Genomic DNA, 18562 nt, shown 5'->3' with positions numbered 1-18562 from the left:
CCCTCCCCATTTTAAATGTTCAAAGCCTCACTAGTAGGCCCCCGTCTTTCCTTTGGAGGCTACAAAGCCTTCTTTTAAGGCTCCACAACCTCCTCTTGGCATACCAAGTCTTCTTCTGATCGCCTAAACCCTCAGTTTGCAGGACCACGGCCTCCCTTTTAGGGACCAAGCCCTTTTGTTCAGGGCCCCGAGTCTGCTGTTTGGAGCAAAGCTGGCTTTTTATTGCTTCCACCCTCACTTTTATGGCCCAGGCTGTCATCTTCAGGGCACAATGCCCTTTTTCAGGGACCACGGGTTCACTGTAAGGTGCAGAGCTGCCTTTTCAGGGTGCAAAGCCTTATCTGAGACAAAAGCCCCTGCTTTTTTAGGTCCCAAAGCCTCACGCCAGGAGGCAAACCCTCAATTTTAGGGCCCAAGCACCCATTTTGAGGGACTAAACCATCATTTTAGGGTCCAGGCTGTGAGCCAGAGACTCCAAAGGCCCAGGGTCCAGGCCCAAAGCCTCAGCCTCACCTTCAGGACCAGGCCCAACAACCCTCCCAATCCCTCCCCATTTTAAATGTTCAAAGCCTCATTAGTAGGCCCCCGTCTTTCCTTTGGAGGCTACAAAGCCTTCCTTCTTTTAAGGCTCCACAACCTCCTCTTGGCATACCAAGTCTTCTTCTGATCGCCTAAACCCTCAGTTTGCAGGCCCACGGCCTCCCTTTTAGGGACCAAGCCCTTTTGTTCAGGGCCCCGAGTCTGCTGTTTGGAGCAAAGCTGGCTTTTTATTGCTTACACCCTCACTTTTATGGCCCAGGCTGTCATCTTCAGGGCACAATGCCCTTTTTCAGGGACCACAGGTTCACTGTAAGGTGCAGAGCTGCATTTTTTGGCATCCAAAGCCTTACTTGAGAGGAAAGCCCCTGCTTTTTTAGGTCCCAAAGCCTCACGCCAGGAGGCAAACCCTCAATTTTAGGGCCCAAACACCCATTTTGAGGGACTAAACATTTTAGGACATCATTTTAGAGTCCAGACCGTGAGCCAGAGACTCCAAAGGCCCAGGGTCCAGGCCCAAAGCCTCAGCCTCACCTTCAGGACCAGGCCCAACAACCCTCCCAATCCCTCCCCATTTTAAATGTTCAAAGCCTCATTAGTAGGCCCCCGTCTTTCCTTTGGAGGCTACAAAGCCTTCCTTCTTTTAAGGCTCCACAACCTCCTCTTGGCATACCAAGTCTTCTTCTGATCGCCTAAACCCTCAGTTTGCAGGCCCACGGCCTCCCTTTTAGGGACCAAGCCCTTTTGTTCAGGGCCCCGAGTCTGCTGTTTGGAGCAAAGCTGGCTTTTTATTGCTTACACCCTCACTTTTATGGCCCAGGCTGTCATCTTCAGGGCACAATGCCCTTTTTTAGGGACCACAGGTTCACTGTAAGGTGCAGAGCCGCATTTTTTGGCGTCCAAAGCCTTATTTGACAGGAAAGCCCCTGCTTTTTTAGGTCCCAAAGCCTCACACTAGGAGGGAAACCCTCAATTTTAGGGCCCAAAGCCTCCTTTTAGGGCCCAAACACCCATTTTGAGGGAACAAAATATCATTTTAGGGTCCAGGCCACGAGCCAGAGACTCCAAAGGCCCAGGGTCCAGGCCCAAAGCCTCAGCCTCACCTTCAGGACCAGGCCCAACAACCCTCCCCAATCCCTCCCCATTTTAAATGTTCAAAGCCTCATTAGTAGGCCCCCGTCTTTCCTTTGGAGGCTCCAAAGCCTTCTTTTAAGGCTCCACAACCTCCTCTTGGCATCCCAAGTCTTCTTCTGATCGCCTAAACCCTCAGTTTGCAGGCCCACAGCCTCCCTTTTAGGGACCAAGCCCTTTTGTTCAGGGCCCCGAGTCTGCTGTTTGGAGCAAAGCTGGCTTTTTATTGCTTACACCCTCACTTTTATGGCCCAGGCTGTCATCTTCAGGGCACAATGCCCTTTTTCAGGGACCACGGGTTCACTGTAAGGTGCAGAGCTGCCTTTTCAGGGTGCAAAGCCTTATCTGAGAGGAAAGCCCCTGCTTTTTTAGGTCCCAAAGCCTCACGCCATGAGACAAGACCTCAATTTTGGGGCCCAACGCCTCCTTTTAGGGCCCACACACTCCTTAGAGGGACCAAACGAACAATAGCGACGCTATCCTCTCAGTGCCAGACGCGTTTTGCCGCGAATCGGGGGCGGGACGCAGCATGCCCGGTATCTCTCGCGAGGCCGGCTGAGGTAGCGTGGGCGGAGCCCGCAGCGCGGGCCATTTTAAGCCGCTGGTCGCCGCTGTTTTTTAGCTACTCGGCTCCGCGGCTGCCGTGTCGCTGTGTAAAAGCAGTCCCTAGGGAGCGCAGCAGCCTGGACGCGCAAACGGGACTGGCTTGGCAGTTAGCGCAGGCCGTTCGTGTGAGGCAGGGAGGATCTTCTCTTCCCTTTGCCATCTCCCTTTCTCTGCCTCTCTTCTCCTCTCTTCCAGGAACTCTGCCTCTTACAGCTTATAATTTTAGCGAGGAAGCTACTGTAGGGAGTGCTAGCGAGCCCGCTGGTTTACCCTGCCTGCACCCCAGTGGAAGGCCATTGCAAAGAAAAGTGTGGAGACCCAGGCAGAGGCCCCACACAAACAGGTCTCTGGCTGCAGCGAATGCCAGAGCCTGGCCTTTGCAGTACAGGGTGACAGAGTTAACACCTGTGTCAGATGTGAGCAGGTGAATGATTTACTCAGCCTAATGGCTGACCTGAAGGAAGAGGTGGAGAGACTGAGGAACATTTGGGAGTGTGAGAGGGAGATAAATTGGCAAAGCTAGTCCCTACCAGCCTAGAGGCTTAGGCAGCCAGCAAAGGCTCCGCGAATAGCACACCACCCCCTACTGCCTTGTGAGCAGGTAATAGGAGGGGACCAGCATGCAGACAGTTCCTGCTACAGGGAACCCCCTCTCCTCTGCTACCCTTAACAACAACGGTGATGAATTGGGGGATGGGGCAATGGCAAAAGGTCCCTGCTCGGCATTACAAGCATAGCAGGTGCACCTGCCTTGTGATTCCCCTACCTCCCCAGCTGCCCCTGCAGAACACGTACACTGCTCTGCAAGGACAACTGGACAGTGGTGAGGATGATGGTTCCTCCTACTTGGAGGTGTCACCAAAGTCTAATCAGACTACCCACTGCATTAAAACCTTCTCAGTAAAGAATAAAAGACAGGTCATTGTCATTGGTGATTCACTGCTGAAGGGAGCGGAACCCACTATGGAGACCCGCTAAACAGGGATGTCTGCTGCCTTCTGGGGGCCTGGGTTAAAGATGTAAGGAGAAAGCCTCCTTTGCTATTATAACCCTCGGATTATTATCCTCTTTTGTTGTTTCAGGTAGGCAGTGATGAAATAGGAAGAACTTCTCTATGGACTATGAAGAAGGACTTCGGAGTCTTAGGGTGACTGGTCAAGGATTTGGGAGCACAAGTCGTGTTCTCCTCTATCCCTCCAGTTATAGAAAATAATGAGGGACTGAACATGATGAGCAGGCGGATTAATATTTGGCTCCAAGCCTGGTGTCACCAGCAGGGGTTTGTTTTTTTTGACCTTGGCTTGATTTACGTGAGACCAGGCCTGCTGACAACAGACAGGATTAGCTTATTCCACCGGCAGAAAAGGGTTTTAGGATGGGAGTTGGCAGGGTTCATTGTCAGAGCTTTAAATTCGGTATGAAGGGGAGTGGGGGTGAAACCAGGGTCACTCAAAAGGAGCCTGAATGTAACATGCCAGTTCTTGTGAGTGAGGACTGTGCTAGCAAGACCTTGCAGTCATGTGTCTTGGTGAAGGAGGAGGATGACATAGCATTTTGCAGGAAGGACACAAGGGTTGGTGAGAGGTTGGTTACTATGAAAACACCTGAGTATGGTCAGGAGGGTATAAGGGCTTCTCCCGCCCAACAGGTGGCCCAGCTGAGGTACATTTACACTAATGCACACAGTATGGGTAACAAGTGTAAAATTTGACTGCTGAAACTTTCCCTTAAAACTTGCTTTCAATTCCTGGGATAAAGACAGGATAAAAGAAGGTCACATTTTATTCTCAGTTACCAGTATTAACCTACAGAAGATACATCTGAGGTAATATGACTCAACAATACATCATTTATAACAACGATGTCAGTGTAAGAAGTTCCCAGTTCTCTCTCCTTTTTATATCTCCCCGTCACATTCTCTGCAACCAAATAAAATCTTAGGAATATAGCAGGAAGGATAAGAGACTTACCTCTCCAGCCTGAGACACTCACCCACATATGATTCAGTACTTCAAATATACATTTCATTGGAGAAATGATTAGCCAGATAAGTGAGCAGATCCAGATCTTTCTTCCTTAAAAAAAAAAAAAAGTTAAATTATTATTATTATTAATAATAATAGTGATAAAGTTCCCCCAAAATAAAATAATTTAAAAAAAAAAACCCTAGTCAGATAACTCAGCCTCATTTGGTTTTTAATGGCAATCGTACTCCCAGTAACACAGCCTTACAAACTAATGTCAACAGCACAGTGACCAGCATGGAGGGACAGCAGTCAAAGCAACAACCCGCTGATACACACACAGCATTGCACAGAACAATAGCTTGGGACAATCAGACACAACTTGGTTTCTTAAGAAACACTAACACCTCTCTTTTTCACCAAAATGGATACTCCAGAAGCTCATTCAACAGGCAGTTTGTGTTGCACAGAACGTGTCATCACACAAAGGCACCTTTTAGCATATACCATTCTGCAGCATCTCATTATTTGTCGTAGCAGTCAACCACCAGAGATTTTAATCAATGGTGCACAGCTCCCAGGATATTACCAACTGCCTTTTCAACTGGGCCTAGATATATGACTACACTGCCAGCTGAAAGACAGGAAAGTCTCCATTCAATATGAGATGAAGGAAGGAAATGAGCTCACTACTGCTCTTGACATCAATGCTGCTATTGTTTGAAATCCAAAGCCACACCATTCTGCCAGTCATACCAACTTGCAGCCCCAAGTATCCTCTCCCACGAGGCAGAATTTTAGTGGTTTCACTGCAAGTGAAAATAAAAGCAGAGGGAAGCAAAATCACCTTAAGGTATGCAAGAGCCTTGCCCTTCAGTCAAACAGATTTAAACTTCACTATCTTACATAAATATGAAGAGCAGATTCTCAGGTCATGTATTCTGTCAGAGCTCTACTGACTACAAAGTTATGCCCCTTTATCCAAACAAATGCCTTCCCCAAATACTTTGCAGTATCAGTGCATCCTAAAAAAGACTAGAGGCAGGCAGGAATTGCTAATGAAATTCAGTTTTGATACAACATGAATCTAACCTAAAGCAAGACAGAGCAGTTTCAGAAAGATCAGTTCATTAAGTTTTACTGCAAAACTGTAGGAAGCCAGTTATTGGAATATAACTTCATGCTGCTTTATTCATCTAGTAAAGTTCAATAATTGGAAATGTGGTAAACTTAATTTTTCTTAATAATATTGTTGTGATACTGGCATAAATGAATCTTTAAAGAAAATAATCAACCAAGTAAAATTAAAATCCTTCTCATATAACAGAAAGATATGCCAGATATTTTAACATATTGGTTTACAACACAGAGCATGATTGCCAAGAGAAACATTCCCAAACATCTTCTGGCTGATGAATAGATGTAATTTATTCATGTATTCTGTGAAGCACAAATACAGCTCAGGACCAACCTGGCCTCTAGTGCAGCAGAGACTACGTACACCAGCCAGTTACACCCATGTAGAACCCAACAATTTGCATACCTGATTTTTATTTTGTATTTATCTGGATTCAGTTTCTATCCACTGACTATTATTATCAATTTCTTCCATGAAGAGTCTCAATATGGTCTCCCTGACGTCACTGTAAATTCCTTGGTGTACAGCACTTTATATCAGAGTAGATTACAGCCTTAGTACTGAAATCCATTGTGTTTAGATATATCCATGCTTCAGTTAATGCAGTCCAGGTGATTTTGTCTGCTTCGACAAGCAAAGCTGAGTTTGTAAAATATGCTACAAACACACACACACAAACACAAACATACACATTTTGGCAGGGTCAGGGCCCTGGAAGTCTTTAGAGGTAGAAGCCGAACACAGATTTCCCATGTTCTTGCATGAAATGTAAATATGTCTGGTTTTAGGTCCTTGCTGAACAACAGAGCAATCTCTATTATTTTAAAAAAGAGAGAGTAAGAGAATGTATGCATGCAGAAAGATGTGGAAATTCAGACATTAACGTCAATCCACCACAGAAAAAAAGTCCAAGGGAGTAAAATTGCCCCCAGGCAGCTTTGGAACTTGAAAGACTATTTGTGATGTCAGTTCTTGAACTGCCAAAGCCTTTCTGTTTCACATTAATCAAGAGACATTTTAATCAAGGGGAAATAAGTGAAGAAGAAAGAAATCTGAAAATTAAGCAATAGCAGTGGACTTAACAGCAAAATGATTACATGAAGGTAAATTAAATTTTGGGGGGGTGTCTTGTGAGATTAACTTGTGGATTTTAGAGGTTTTTCCGTAAATAAACCTAGGGCTTTACACTAGGTTAAAAAAAAAACGGTAAATACAGAATGTATACTTGTATGATTCTACTTATGATCACTTAATTCAAAAATAATAATGTGCATTCATATTTATTATTCTCACATTCAGGCGTAAAGCCTGTTCGCAAATTAAACTGAAAACTAGATGACAGAATCAGCTGGACTGCACTCCACTTCGCCATTTCTCATGGTGGACACACACCATGCTAGTGCATGGGGATGGTTCAGTACTTCTGGATAGGCACAATGTCACTGGAGTAAAACGTGTATTTGACATTGTTATCTTGCTCATCGCAGGTTCTATACTATACGCTCAAACTTGGAGCAGAAGTCAGAGCAGACATGATGCAGAGCGAGGCACTGCGAACATTTCATCTGTTTATACTAACAGCTCCTTACACTGGAGCCAAAAGATGACATCACCCTTGGCCATTCTGTTTTCTGGAAACCTGCAAAAAGCACTTCATTTCAGGGCTCTAGGCAGCCTTTGAAATATGCCAGAGAGTATTGATCAGGAGTTGTGCTCAATGCAGGAGGCGCTGACAAGTCTGTGTACAAACTCACTGTGCTGCAAGGCTAACACCAGCTGACTCCAAGCAACGGCTGCTGATGAAGTGATTCTCTCAGCAAGAAGACATCATGAGAATTGCAATCCTGGATATTGAAGAGCTATTTAGATGGGTGAAATGAGAGTGTGCAATGAATCATTCAAAAAGATATAAACAGTGGTTTGACCGTTTGACCACAGCACAGAGCAGCAGAGGTGGAGGGAAAAAAAATGAATGAGTATTTAGGTGCCTCTCAAAGTACTCACTATTAAAATATTAAATATAAACAACTACAAAAATACAGCAAAATAGGAAAAAAAGGGTACCAGAAACAACTATATGCTGGTATATGCTGCACACCGTTTGACATTTGTTCAACACCTTCCATTGTAAGGGGGGAAAGCAAACTTCAGGATGAGGAAGAGGGGAGATACACAGCTACATGTTACAGAAGAAATATGTACGACAGCAAATACATGAGAGAGAAGTGCTATTATTGTCTATTGTATTATTTAGGGGTCCATGTTTAACCAGTCCACAGGAGAGACAAACATCTTTAATTTTGTTTATAAATGGGAAAACTGAGACAAGCATTACAACAGTGAAAAAAACAGAAGCCAGGCCTCCTATAGCCCAGTCATCTACACTGTTACTCACAATGCCTTACAATATAAAATTCATGTAAACATTACAGACATTGCTTCATCAGTAGAACTATTTACACTAGCTGTGCATGTGTGCATTCTTAAATATTCCTTCATTTCACAGGTGTCTGGTAACACAGCAGCCTGTTTCTTCAAACTTAACATGTCAAAATATTAAAAATATCAACCAGTGTTGGAATTAGTTCTCAGGTTTGTGTTTGTGAGCTGGTTCAAGAATGCGGAGATTTGCCGGGACTCACAGATGAATTCACATTAACGCTTCCAGTCCTCAAACAACTTTATATCATTTTATGCATGGCCCCATGAACTCTGCACCTACAATTTCTGATGATTATGATAGAAGGAAGTACCTGACACAATATCACACACTAATCCATTTACACTCCTGCTCAAAAAGTGTTAAACGACACGTTGACCACTCCATACCCCATGCCTCACAGGACCAAACATCCTCTCAGGTACTAAAACCAGCCATAGCTGGTTCATAGCTGAGGGTTCATATCATGTTTGTGATTATTTTTGTCTAAACTCACTGGTAAGCTAAGATATATCATATCTCACAGACAGCAGTAGCGTATATATAATATACATATATTTATTTTCCAGTGGTTTTAGACCTTCACTAGAGCTACTGTCACGTGAAATGAAATATTTCAGTTTTGAAAGCTAGCCCCCCTAAACATTTGTCTACTTAAAACTAAATACTAACTTCAGAAGACTAAGTACTCTAACCCGTAACTCTCAAACCAACTTTAATTATCTCATAGGCCAGAGTTACTACAGAAAACCAATAGCATTACGCTGCCTTTTAGTACCAATAACATTAGAGGACAACATGACAGTTGTTGATTTCATACATGTCTAAATTGCAACACAAATATTATACAACAAAAGTAATCTCGGTAGAGGGAGATATGAAAACATGTAAGTAACTGTGCCACATGGCTGACCTTACCTGTATATGACTGGCTTATTAGTGTCTTTTATAGAGACAAATACTGACAGTAATGCTCTCACTTTGAGTATAAAAGTCAGTTGGAGAGGCCAATTCCCCAACAGAAATAGAAGCTACATTAGATTAAAAAAAAATAAATAAAATAAAATTAAAAAAAAAAATAAAAGGAAGGCAAGGAGGCAAGTTGAGGCAAGGCAAGGGAAAGGCAAGGGAGAGGAAAGGCAAGGAAAAAACACTACAACTCTTGAGCTTGTCTCAGCTTTCAACAGAGCTCCATATGGCTCAACTTTACTACAACTGCCAAGCAAAATATATTCATCAAAACCACCATAACTTCTCAGCCGAAATATTGCATTATAATGACTGCAACTTTGGAAAATGAGTAGTACTGATGAATTTTCATGTTCAGTATGCATGACACACACACAAACACACACAAAAAATACTACAGAAGATTTAGCAGTTGCTTACACGTGAAAGAAGAAATGCTAAAACGTATTAGATATCTTCAATGCGTGTAATAACCATGAACAAGGAGGCTACATGAATTCCATGAACAAGGGCTACAAACTCTCCTGAAACCATGATGCGTATGTTGGAATAATTATTAGCCCAAAAGCTACAATTTGGATTTTTTTTCCCATGAACCTTCCCTCTCAAATGTCTCCACTACCTTCAATAGTTTTTCTTTTTTTACTTTTTTTTTTTTTAATAAAAATAAACAAATCTAATATCCAACAAAGACACTGCTCTACTTTCCATGTGCCTGGGAGAAGTCCAGTTCACTGAATCATAGAATCACGGAATCACAGAACCCTTTGGGTTGGAAGGGACCCCAAAGCCCACCCAGTCCCAACCCCCTGCCATGGGCAGGGACCCCCCCACCAGCCCAGGCTGCCCCCAGCCCCATCCAGCCTGGCCTTGGGCACTGCCAGGGATGGGGCAGCCACAGCTCCTCTGGGCAGCCTGGGCCAGGGCCTCACCGCCCTCACAGCAAAGAATTTTGTTCTCATGTCTAATCTAAATCTCCCTTCTTTTAGTTTAAAGCTGTTACCCCTGTCCTATCACTACACTCCTTGACAAAGAGTCCCTCCCCATCTTTCCTTTACCCCCCTTTCGGTACTGGAAGGTCTCCCCGGAGCCTTCTCTTCTCCAGGCTGAACTCTCTAAATACTTCAAAATCTAGAAGGTACAAAAACATTGGAATACTTAGGAAAATAAAAAATCAACGAACAAGAAGGTGGTTTCTAAATCCAGAAAGTCTAGGAGTGCAACACACATACACACCAGAGATCTTGTTCATTGTGTATTGCAGTTAGTGGAAGCAGGTAAATAAACAGAAAACTATGTCTTCTTTATCTTGCTGTGGAATACACTGGTCCATCTGTATCTGTTCAGGGCCTGATCTCTATGCCAGGCAATATTCTATTTGCCTCACCCTCACATGAAGGCAAAGTCTTCCCTCAGGCATTTGGAAGAAAAAATACATGGAGTAGAAGGAGCAATTACATACATCTGTTGAGTGTTTTCCTCTCTCTTTGTGCTAAATGGGAAAATGCTGCTTGCATTTGTAAAGCTGTAACACTTGTACCATTTCAAATGTCTTTTCTTTTGCCAAGTGAACTCTCAAAAATTAGATATTATTGTAGAAAGCACTGCCTAATGAGCCAGTGTCATTTAGAATATTCAGATTTATATTACTACCATCCAGTTTTCAAGCCCTAAAAATGCCATTAATAGGCTTCAGAAATACATGGGATGGTCACAAGGACAATAGACCTGGGTTACAGCTGTTCTTGCAGCTGCCACAAGCTTCACATGCTCCAGCGATGACAGTGATTGATAGTCAAATTACATTGCCAGTACTTTTCTGCATTAGGCTCATTATTAGGCACAATGCCTTGGTGGCTCTTGGGAATTCGCTTCATGTAGCTCTTCACAAGATGAATTCTCCCATCACAATAAAATAACATAGCATAAGTTCAAACATGTATCAGAAATAAACACTTGATGAGGTATAAATAATACAACCAATAATATTTGACAGGGAAAGAATAAAATACGATGAGTTGCAACCACTTTTATAATTAAAGAATCTATTTTGAACGGTGGAGACAAAGCTTTTCATGAGACACCTTTCTCCCTGGTATGGTTTCACCTTTTAAAAAAGACTTTTGTTATGTTCATAGCATTTTTAACAGTTCATTGTTTCCTGGTTTGTATTCTTTTTAAATCCTTGATTCACATCAATATTACAAATATCCTTAGTCAACAGTTCTTATTTTACATAGAAAGGAAACAAATCAAGTTACCACAACACCAGGCAAGTTTAGGAACAAACACAGACTTCAGCCAAGCTGATACTGATATGTAGCAGTGCAACTAAAAAGAACAGTCAAGGAAATGCAACATTTTCACAGAATCCTCCCTTCAGATTTTTCCATGCTTAGCCTCATAAGAACTGTGTTTGGTATTTACAGTCACTAGTTTCAGATTACTTGTAACACCACTAAATCCTCACTATGGTACTGTGATATAAATAGTATGGGAATTGTAAATAGTGACACCTACAGAGAATCTCTAATTAAATATTTCCATTCTGAGGACTCTTAGTCAGCTGTTTAATGCTTTCTTCATTCTATTTTTTCTCTACTGAGATTAAGCACATTGAGCCTTTGCTTAGCAATGAATCTTCTTTAAAATAGTTTCAGAAATTTCTTATTCTCTTTGGGAACAGCGTTAGAACTTTCTGTCCCTTAGAGAGGTGGGGGGAGAGAGGGAGAGAGAGAGCAGTTTTCCCCTAATGACCAGCTCTACAAATATTTGGAGGGTAGAAATAGAAGTTTAACGGAGCCCATGGTATATGACCGTGTTTTTAGAAGCTTAGTGACAAATGGTCCCATGAAATTGGCTCAAATTTGGAGAAAGAACCTCCAGGCTTTATGTTGCTCTGAAGCAGAAAACCCAATGCTACTGCGCACATGATGAACCGTTCAAAGCTTTCCCTTCTGGCTGGTTATGAAGTCTGCTACCTATCTCCCATATAGCCATATTTCCCCGGGTTAGAAGCTTGTATTATTCCCTCACTCTAGGAAGACAGGAGTTCCTGGCTCCTCTGAAAAAAAGAAATAGCGGGCAGAAAAACTGTTAAAAAGATGTAGCACTATCACCAGCGTCACTTCTGTATGGAAAAGGTGATCTGATCTTGCTTCTTCCATTTCCCCATCTCACCTAGCATTACAGACATATTTCTCAGGGCTCTGCTTCCCCTAGCTCACGCTTCCCATATTTGTAGCCAAACTGCTGTTAGCTTAGATACACTGCCAAGAGGAAAAGAAAATAAAAAAAGTTTTCGTGATGCCTTGACACCAAGGAGGGGACCACATATACACAGGCTGTCAATAACCTGACCTTGAAAATGTTGCTTCATAGCACTGCAAGTAGCACCTGAATAGAGCAATATTCTCTAAATACTGTAGCACTTTGATCTGGACAGGCACTAAAAGAAACAGATTAAAATAAATCCAAAGAAATAACATTCCTCTGATCTCCATTAGCAAAGCTATAATTAGAACTTCAGAAGCAGTCTTCTTTGCTTCATAATTGCAGTAATCCTTGAACATCCTATTGAAATGACTTCAAAAGTTTCTCTTTGCGGTGTTAATGCAAGCAAACTTTAAATGGAAATATAAAGAGACCTAATTTCCCAGCATGTGGGAAATTTCTCACCAGGAAAAAAAAAAAAAAGAAAAAAAGAGAGAGAGAAAGAACAGAAAGAAAACCAGAGCAACAAGAAAACCCACAAACCTATGATATTTTACCAAGTACATTTGAGCTGGAAAGGGTACAGATGTGGATTCACATGAGAAAGTTTCTAGACATAGTATCTGTCAATCACTTAAAACACTTTAAAAAACCAAACAAACACATAAAGTCAGTGTTACCATACTTCATGCTACACCTTTCCTGTTTCTATTGTTATCCCATTCCAAACCCCTCTGATCTCAAACACAGACATTGTTTTGATGTTATAGCAGGGAGCCAATAAAAATCATAAGACTTGCTCTTTCCTTCCTTTTGCTTCCCTGCTCAATGTCTCAGTAGCTACAGAACAGCTGGGAGAAGCAAATGAGAGCAGCCTCTGGCACATGGGCATTGGCTCATGCTCAGCACGGATGGAGTCCTAAGAGATTCCAGCTGCCTGAACCTCCCCGTCTTTACTGAGACTTTTAGCTCTGCCATACTTGAGCAGATCATTTCAAGGATCTGAAAAGGTCCTGGCATCAAGGCAACCTTTCAAGTGTATGACAAGACCTTGCACCGATAAGGTTCTAGAACTTCTCCATGAAAACAATGGTACTACTATGTTATGTAGGCAAAATAATTCATTCCCCTCAGCATAAGTCAGACTTAAAAATCACTCAATTATCCTATTTTACTTGCTTTGATATTCTACAGAATTTTAGCTTATTTTATTTTACTTTATTTTTTAATTCCAGGCTACTAAACAGGGTCTGACAATGGAAAAAAAAAATGAACCATCTTAAGTATACAATGCATTTTCTACTGCTTATTGACTCTTAGCAGCCAGGTAACATATTGTTCTGGTTTACTTAGCACTTGTTTCATTCCTTTGTATTTCCACCAACAACTTGAACCAATCTGACACAGAGCCGTCTCCATTGCTGCTTCTGTATTTGTACTATCACTTCTACAAAATTCACTGCAGAAGCTAGCTTAGGGATCAAAACCACTTTTTGCAGCTTGCTTTCCCCCTATGTTTAGATTAAACAACAAAAAGTTTTCTCTCCTCTGTTAAAGTAGTCTTCAACACTACTGCTCGAAGGGAAAAAATAGGCTGTTTGACAGAATGAAGGAGAAAAAAGACTTCCACTTTAGAAAGAAAAATAATGTCTAAAATTGAACCAAACACTCAAGAGGAGCTGAACTTACAGCATGCTTGGAAAGAGCAGATTGCACTGGATGGCTCCAGTGTCCTATTCTTAGGTCAGTCCTTGCTGTGAGCCAGGAGCTGTTCTGGGTCCTACTGTACTCAGATGGCACTAGTAGGAAGGATATCCAAGTTCACTTTGTGTGTGGACATCAGAGTATATCAATGCTCTACGTGTTATGCATGTTGCACAGTACTGGAACACCACCACCGAAGTCAGTCCATAAGCCTTACAAATGCCTTACAGATCTGGCTCTTCCCAAAAGCATGAGTCAACTGGGAATTTTTTTCAGCAAAACAGTTTTATAGCACATAAACATCAGACAGAAGTATTTGGATGTTGGCCACCTCAAGTAGAGAAATCTTGGCTTCTTAGAAACAGGACAGGAAATAGAGCATTGTCAAACATCAGGTACGCCACACAGTAAAGCGCTAGGTAGAGGATGTGCACTGCGCCAACTCTCAAGACTTGAATGCTTTCAGAAATAAATATATCTGAAAATTGTCACTAAGTTTGTGGTTAGGAGTCGGAAATAAAATGCCATAAGATTCAAAGCATTAACCAAGGAAGAAAGAGCCTGGTGTTTATTTGCAAAGTGTCTTTTGACCTCCTTGAAAGCTGGACTCCAGGTTTTATTTTATTTTATTTTATATATATATATATATTTTAAGTATCTGTGGCTGGTAATTTTGTGCATGCAAAGGCTTGGATGGTCATTCCAGACATTCTGGAAAACCCATCAAGTTCTACCGTCCAGAGATTTTTGAAAAAAAAACACAGTGATTATATAATGATTCTCAGAGTGTTGGTGAAGAGATCTCTATTGAAAAATGGCCTGTTAATGCAACTATGAATTTACTGCTAAGACTAGTCAGCCAGTTATTTATGTGCCCTCTAAGCACTTACCTTTTCCTTTCCTTAGCAGCCCCTTCCTTAGGATTTTACAAAGGTATTTTTATTCTACCTTTGCATCACTGTCAGCAAATATTACAACATTCTATAGCCTTTGCAGCTGAAAAGTCAAGGAAAAGAGCCCCAGCAAAACAGATCCTGTCTTTTTCTTACTGACAAAAGGTATGACATTATATAATCGGAGAAAAATGGAAATGCATTCTGCATAGCTTGGAGAGAACAGCTCACTCATGGATTACATTTAGCACAGCAGGAAAAGGAAAAGAAAGGCCAGAACAACGTATGGCTTCATCTATGTGCAGAGCAGGTATGTGCATTATTCATTCTCCCATCCAGCAACCTGACGTTCTTTCTGACCCTACAATTTCTCTATTTGAGGAGCCTAGGCCAAAGTGGAGCTTTTATACTACCCATACGTCTTGCTTGGCTCTGAACAGAAGGAAAAAAATAAGGATGTAGCCACATGCCTGTTTCTACGGCCTATTAGTTAATAAGAGCTAGCTACAACAGAAAAAATGGAAGGGAAGGGAAGGGAAGGGAAGGGAAGGGAAGGGAAGGGAAGGGAAGGGAAGGGAAGGGAAGGGAAGGGAAGGGAAGGGAAGGGAAGGGAAGGGAAGGGAAGGGAAGGGAAGGGAAGGGAAGGGAAGGGAAGGGAAGGGAAGGGAAGGGAAGGGAAGGGAAGGGAAGGGAAGGGAAGGGAAGGGAAGGGAAGGGAAGGGAAGGGAAGGGAAGGGAAGGGAAGGGAAGGGAAGGGAAGGGAAGGGAAGGGAAGGGAAGGGAAGGGAAGGGAAGGGTAAAATAAGTTTATTTCTTTAGGAAGCGAAGCCTACATTCCATGGACACTAATAAAATCTGAGAAAGGGTGTCCAATTTCAATTACATAACTATAATAATGCCAACTGACAATGACAGCCCACTTGTTTCTGGAGAAGAAACAAAAGACTGAATCTTCGTCTTCTCAAAAGAAATTTTGCTCTGTACATAGCATTGGGACAGCACATTATTTCCATACACAGAAAACATAACGTATAAGTACATTCAAGAAGATATTATTTCTCTTCCTGGGCTTATTAGTGGGACAAAAAGCTGTGAAAATTGCTCTGATCTAGTTATAATAGTATCCATTTTCCAGTTTCCACTGTTGGCTGAATCACTGCCTGAATTACAAGTGCAATGCACAAAGGTGCTTGCAGTTGAAAAAAGCAGTTAGAGGGGCTGCAAGTGTCTCATCCCAGTTTTCATTCTGACACTAAGACAACTCCCTACCAACATCATCTTCCCAACTACAGTTAACGTGCTGACATATTGTCATGACTATATCATAGTCAACATCCTTTGCAAACTTCTGTTTCTATTTTACAGCATGGCACATTTTAAAACAGACTTCACTGAAAAAAAAAGAAAAAAAAAGAAAAAAAAGCTCATATTTGCAGCTTAACATTCATAATCTTAAAAGAAGATATTTCTTAAATGAGCCTGGATTCAGTGGAAGTTACCGAATTCTCATAGCATGAAATGATTAACATACATTTTCTAAAGCATCTAACACTGAGGCTCAGGACCCAGGAGGTTTCTAAGCACTACTGGAATAATAATAAATGGTTAGCGCAGAGACACTTGATTCAGTTTAATAATACAATATTTTCCTTCTCTTCAGATTTAAGAAAGCCATATATGCAAAGGAAGATATGTACCTCCTCCGCCAATAATAGAAGGTATCAATTTCCTGTTTCATTATTTCCTCATATTTAGTCAGGTTTTCTGGTCAAACATTGCCATCCAGTGGCAGGAAGAATGGTGGTGGGAATGCCAGCTAAAATCTCATCCGTTCTTCCAGTACTACCTAGCCTCAAAATCACACGGGCAAATTAACAGCTTGATTTTGTTTCCTGCTACCATGTACACTTCTAATTTTAGATGTAACATATGAGTTCAGAGTGCCAGATCTCAGCAGAAAGATTATGTAGGTACAACAGCTCCTTGCCAGAAGCACCTCATCATGGCAAATGTTGAGAGTTGAAAGTTTTTGTTGTTGTTTCTTTTACAAATCTTTGCCATTTAAGTCCAACTAGTTTTATCCTGGTACCAGTCTGACACGTAAGGTAGCTTAGAGCCTGTCCCTTTTTATGCTCAAGGCAAAAATAGGCAATGAAATCTGAGCACTAGAAGCAGACTAAGGATTCCTCCTTAGCTATTCACAAGTCACCTCAGAAAAAGATCAGGCTCAGCCTGATGTCTTGGGAAGCACAACCCTTGAAAACTCAGCTGCTCTAAAATATTTACAGTTGTATTCAAGTCAGAAATCTCTGCCAACAACACTAGCCCTTTTCTTCCCCCTGGGACTTGTCTATTCCTCCTGTCCACACATATGACTACAGAAACAGCTTGCTTTGTTCTTGCTGCCATCTTGATGGCACCGACCTTTACCATAGCACCAGCACAACTACAGTGCATACTGGGCTTCACACACCTTTCCCACCCTGTAACCCGTACAACGAGATTTCTTTCTTCTGGGTCAAGTTCTACAGTTCTGCTCCAGCTCGGCCCACCTTGCAGTTTGCCCCCTGTCCACCTGTGGATGTAGCCACAAGGCTCGCTCAGCATTTTCCCAACAGGAAACTTGGAACATCTCACCAGACAGATCAGGGAGATTCAAAACAGCTTCCTCAAAACAAACAAACAAAGTCACTAGAAACCATTACAGACATCAAATCTCTCCTTCTGTTTGTTTGTTTGTTTTGCTGTTACTGCTGTTGGTTTTGCTTTAGACAACATCTTTTGGAGGAGCAAGATACGCTATTTCAGTCTAATAATTGAATCTTCATGGTTACCTGATCTTCCATAGCTCACATCTTGTGTTTAATAACCTGAATGTATTATAGAATGCTTAAAATTATTCTCTATTTTTGTTATATGAAAAAAAAAATCTGATCACTTGCAGATGGAGGCCTTATTTCCTTAGTAGGATAAGACTAAATTCCTTCCATATCACAATAAATTTACTGGAGCATTTTACTGCTAAAATAAACACTTGGACGATGTTCAGTTTCCTTAAAAGGAAGCTGTTTTAGAGTTGCTGACAGAAAGAAAAGTGTTCAGTTTAAGCAACAAGGTGTTTGTTCATTTGTTTACATTTTTCATGGAACTATGCTATCCATTGGGCATCCCAGCCCTGCAGGACCTTTGCTTGTTTGTTATGTCACTTCACAAAAACAGTCATTACAAATTTAGCTGGAATTCCACCTAGCATGTGTTCTCCTGTTTCATCAGTAGTAGACTTTAGCCACAGCATGGCACCCTTGTTTCACTGTCATTTGTCAAAACCTGTGCCAAAGGCGAATACCCAAATAAGAAAGATGACACCCAAATAACAAGAATAAAAATACACATTCTAGAACCAAACAGTGAATAGTGGTTTTAAAAGTGGCCATAAAATGTAAACAAGCTTCCTAAAAGCTGGCAGAGATAGATGCTGTCTTAGTAAAGCTCACACTTCTATGTTGCAGTATCCCAAATGAGTTAATTGATTTAAAACACCAAACTAACAAAATAAAAGGCAGAAGTATACCTCTCCCTTTGGAGAGGAAGAGGGAGGGAGGAAGAAAAAGGAAACATGAACATGCACTCTACTCCATGCTTCTGAAAAGCTTCCTTTCTTTGGCAACAGCCTGTATATACAGTGCAGCTGCTTAATACATCTGGCAGCCCAGGGCAGTCAAATGTCTTCCTCAAAATCTCTAGAGCTCCACAAGTTTCCCCAAGTTTGGCAGTTCTGCTAACATAGAGCAGTGCCCCCACAGGGTGCAGGGCTGGCAGATGGAACAAGCCCCAGGCAGATTTGGAAGTCTGTAGAATAGGTTTAATGATGTAGCTAGAATCACAGACTCATAGAATCATGCAGGTTGGAAAAGCCCTCTAAGACCATCTAGTCCAGCCTTTAGCCTAGTACTAAAATCCACCACTA

General features: G+C 41.9%; 1 protein-coding gene across 1 annotated transcript in view; it reads right to left on the bottom strand.

The window, feature by feature from the left end:
• Nucleotides 1–1133: 1133 nt before the first annotated feature.
• The window catches only part of LOC310880195 (uncharacterized protein), a gene marked incomplete at its 5' end in the record, with an annotated part of 68669 nt that continues 51240 nt past the window's right edge, over nt 1134–18562 (bottom strand). The window contains one exon of the mRNA XM_083795663.1: nt 1134–4349. Coding sequence (XP_083651789.1) covers nt 4286–4349 — 64 coding nt within the window. The 3' untranslated portion in view covers nt 1134–4285. The remainder of the gene's footprint in view (nt 4350–18562) is intronic.

Source organism: Anser anser (assembly GCF_964211835.1).
Source record: "Anser anser genome assembly, chromosome: 12".
NCBI lineage: Eukaryota > Metazoa > Chordata > Aves > Anseriformes > Anatidae > Anser > Anser anser.
Note: the sequence above shows the minus strand (reverse complement) of the source record. Positions and strands in the feature narration are given on the sequence as shown.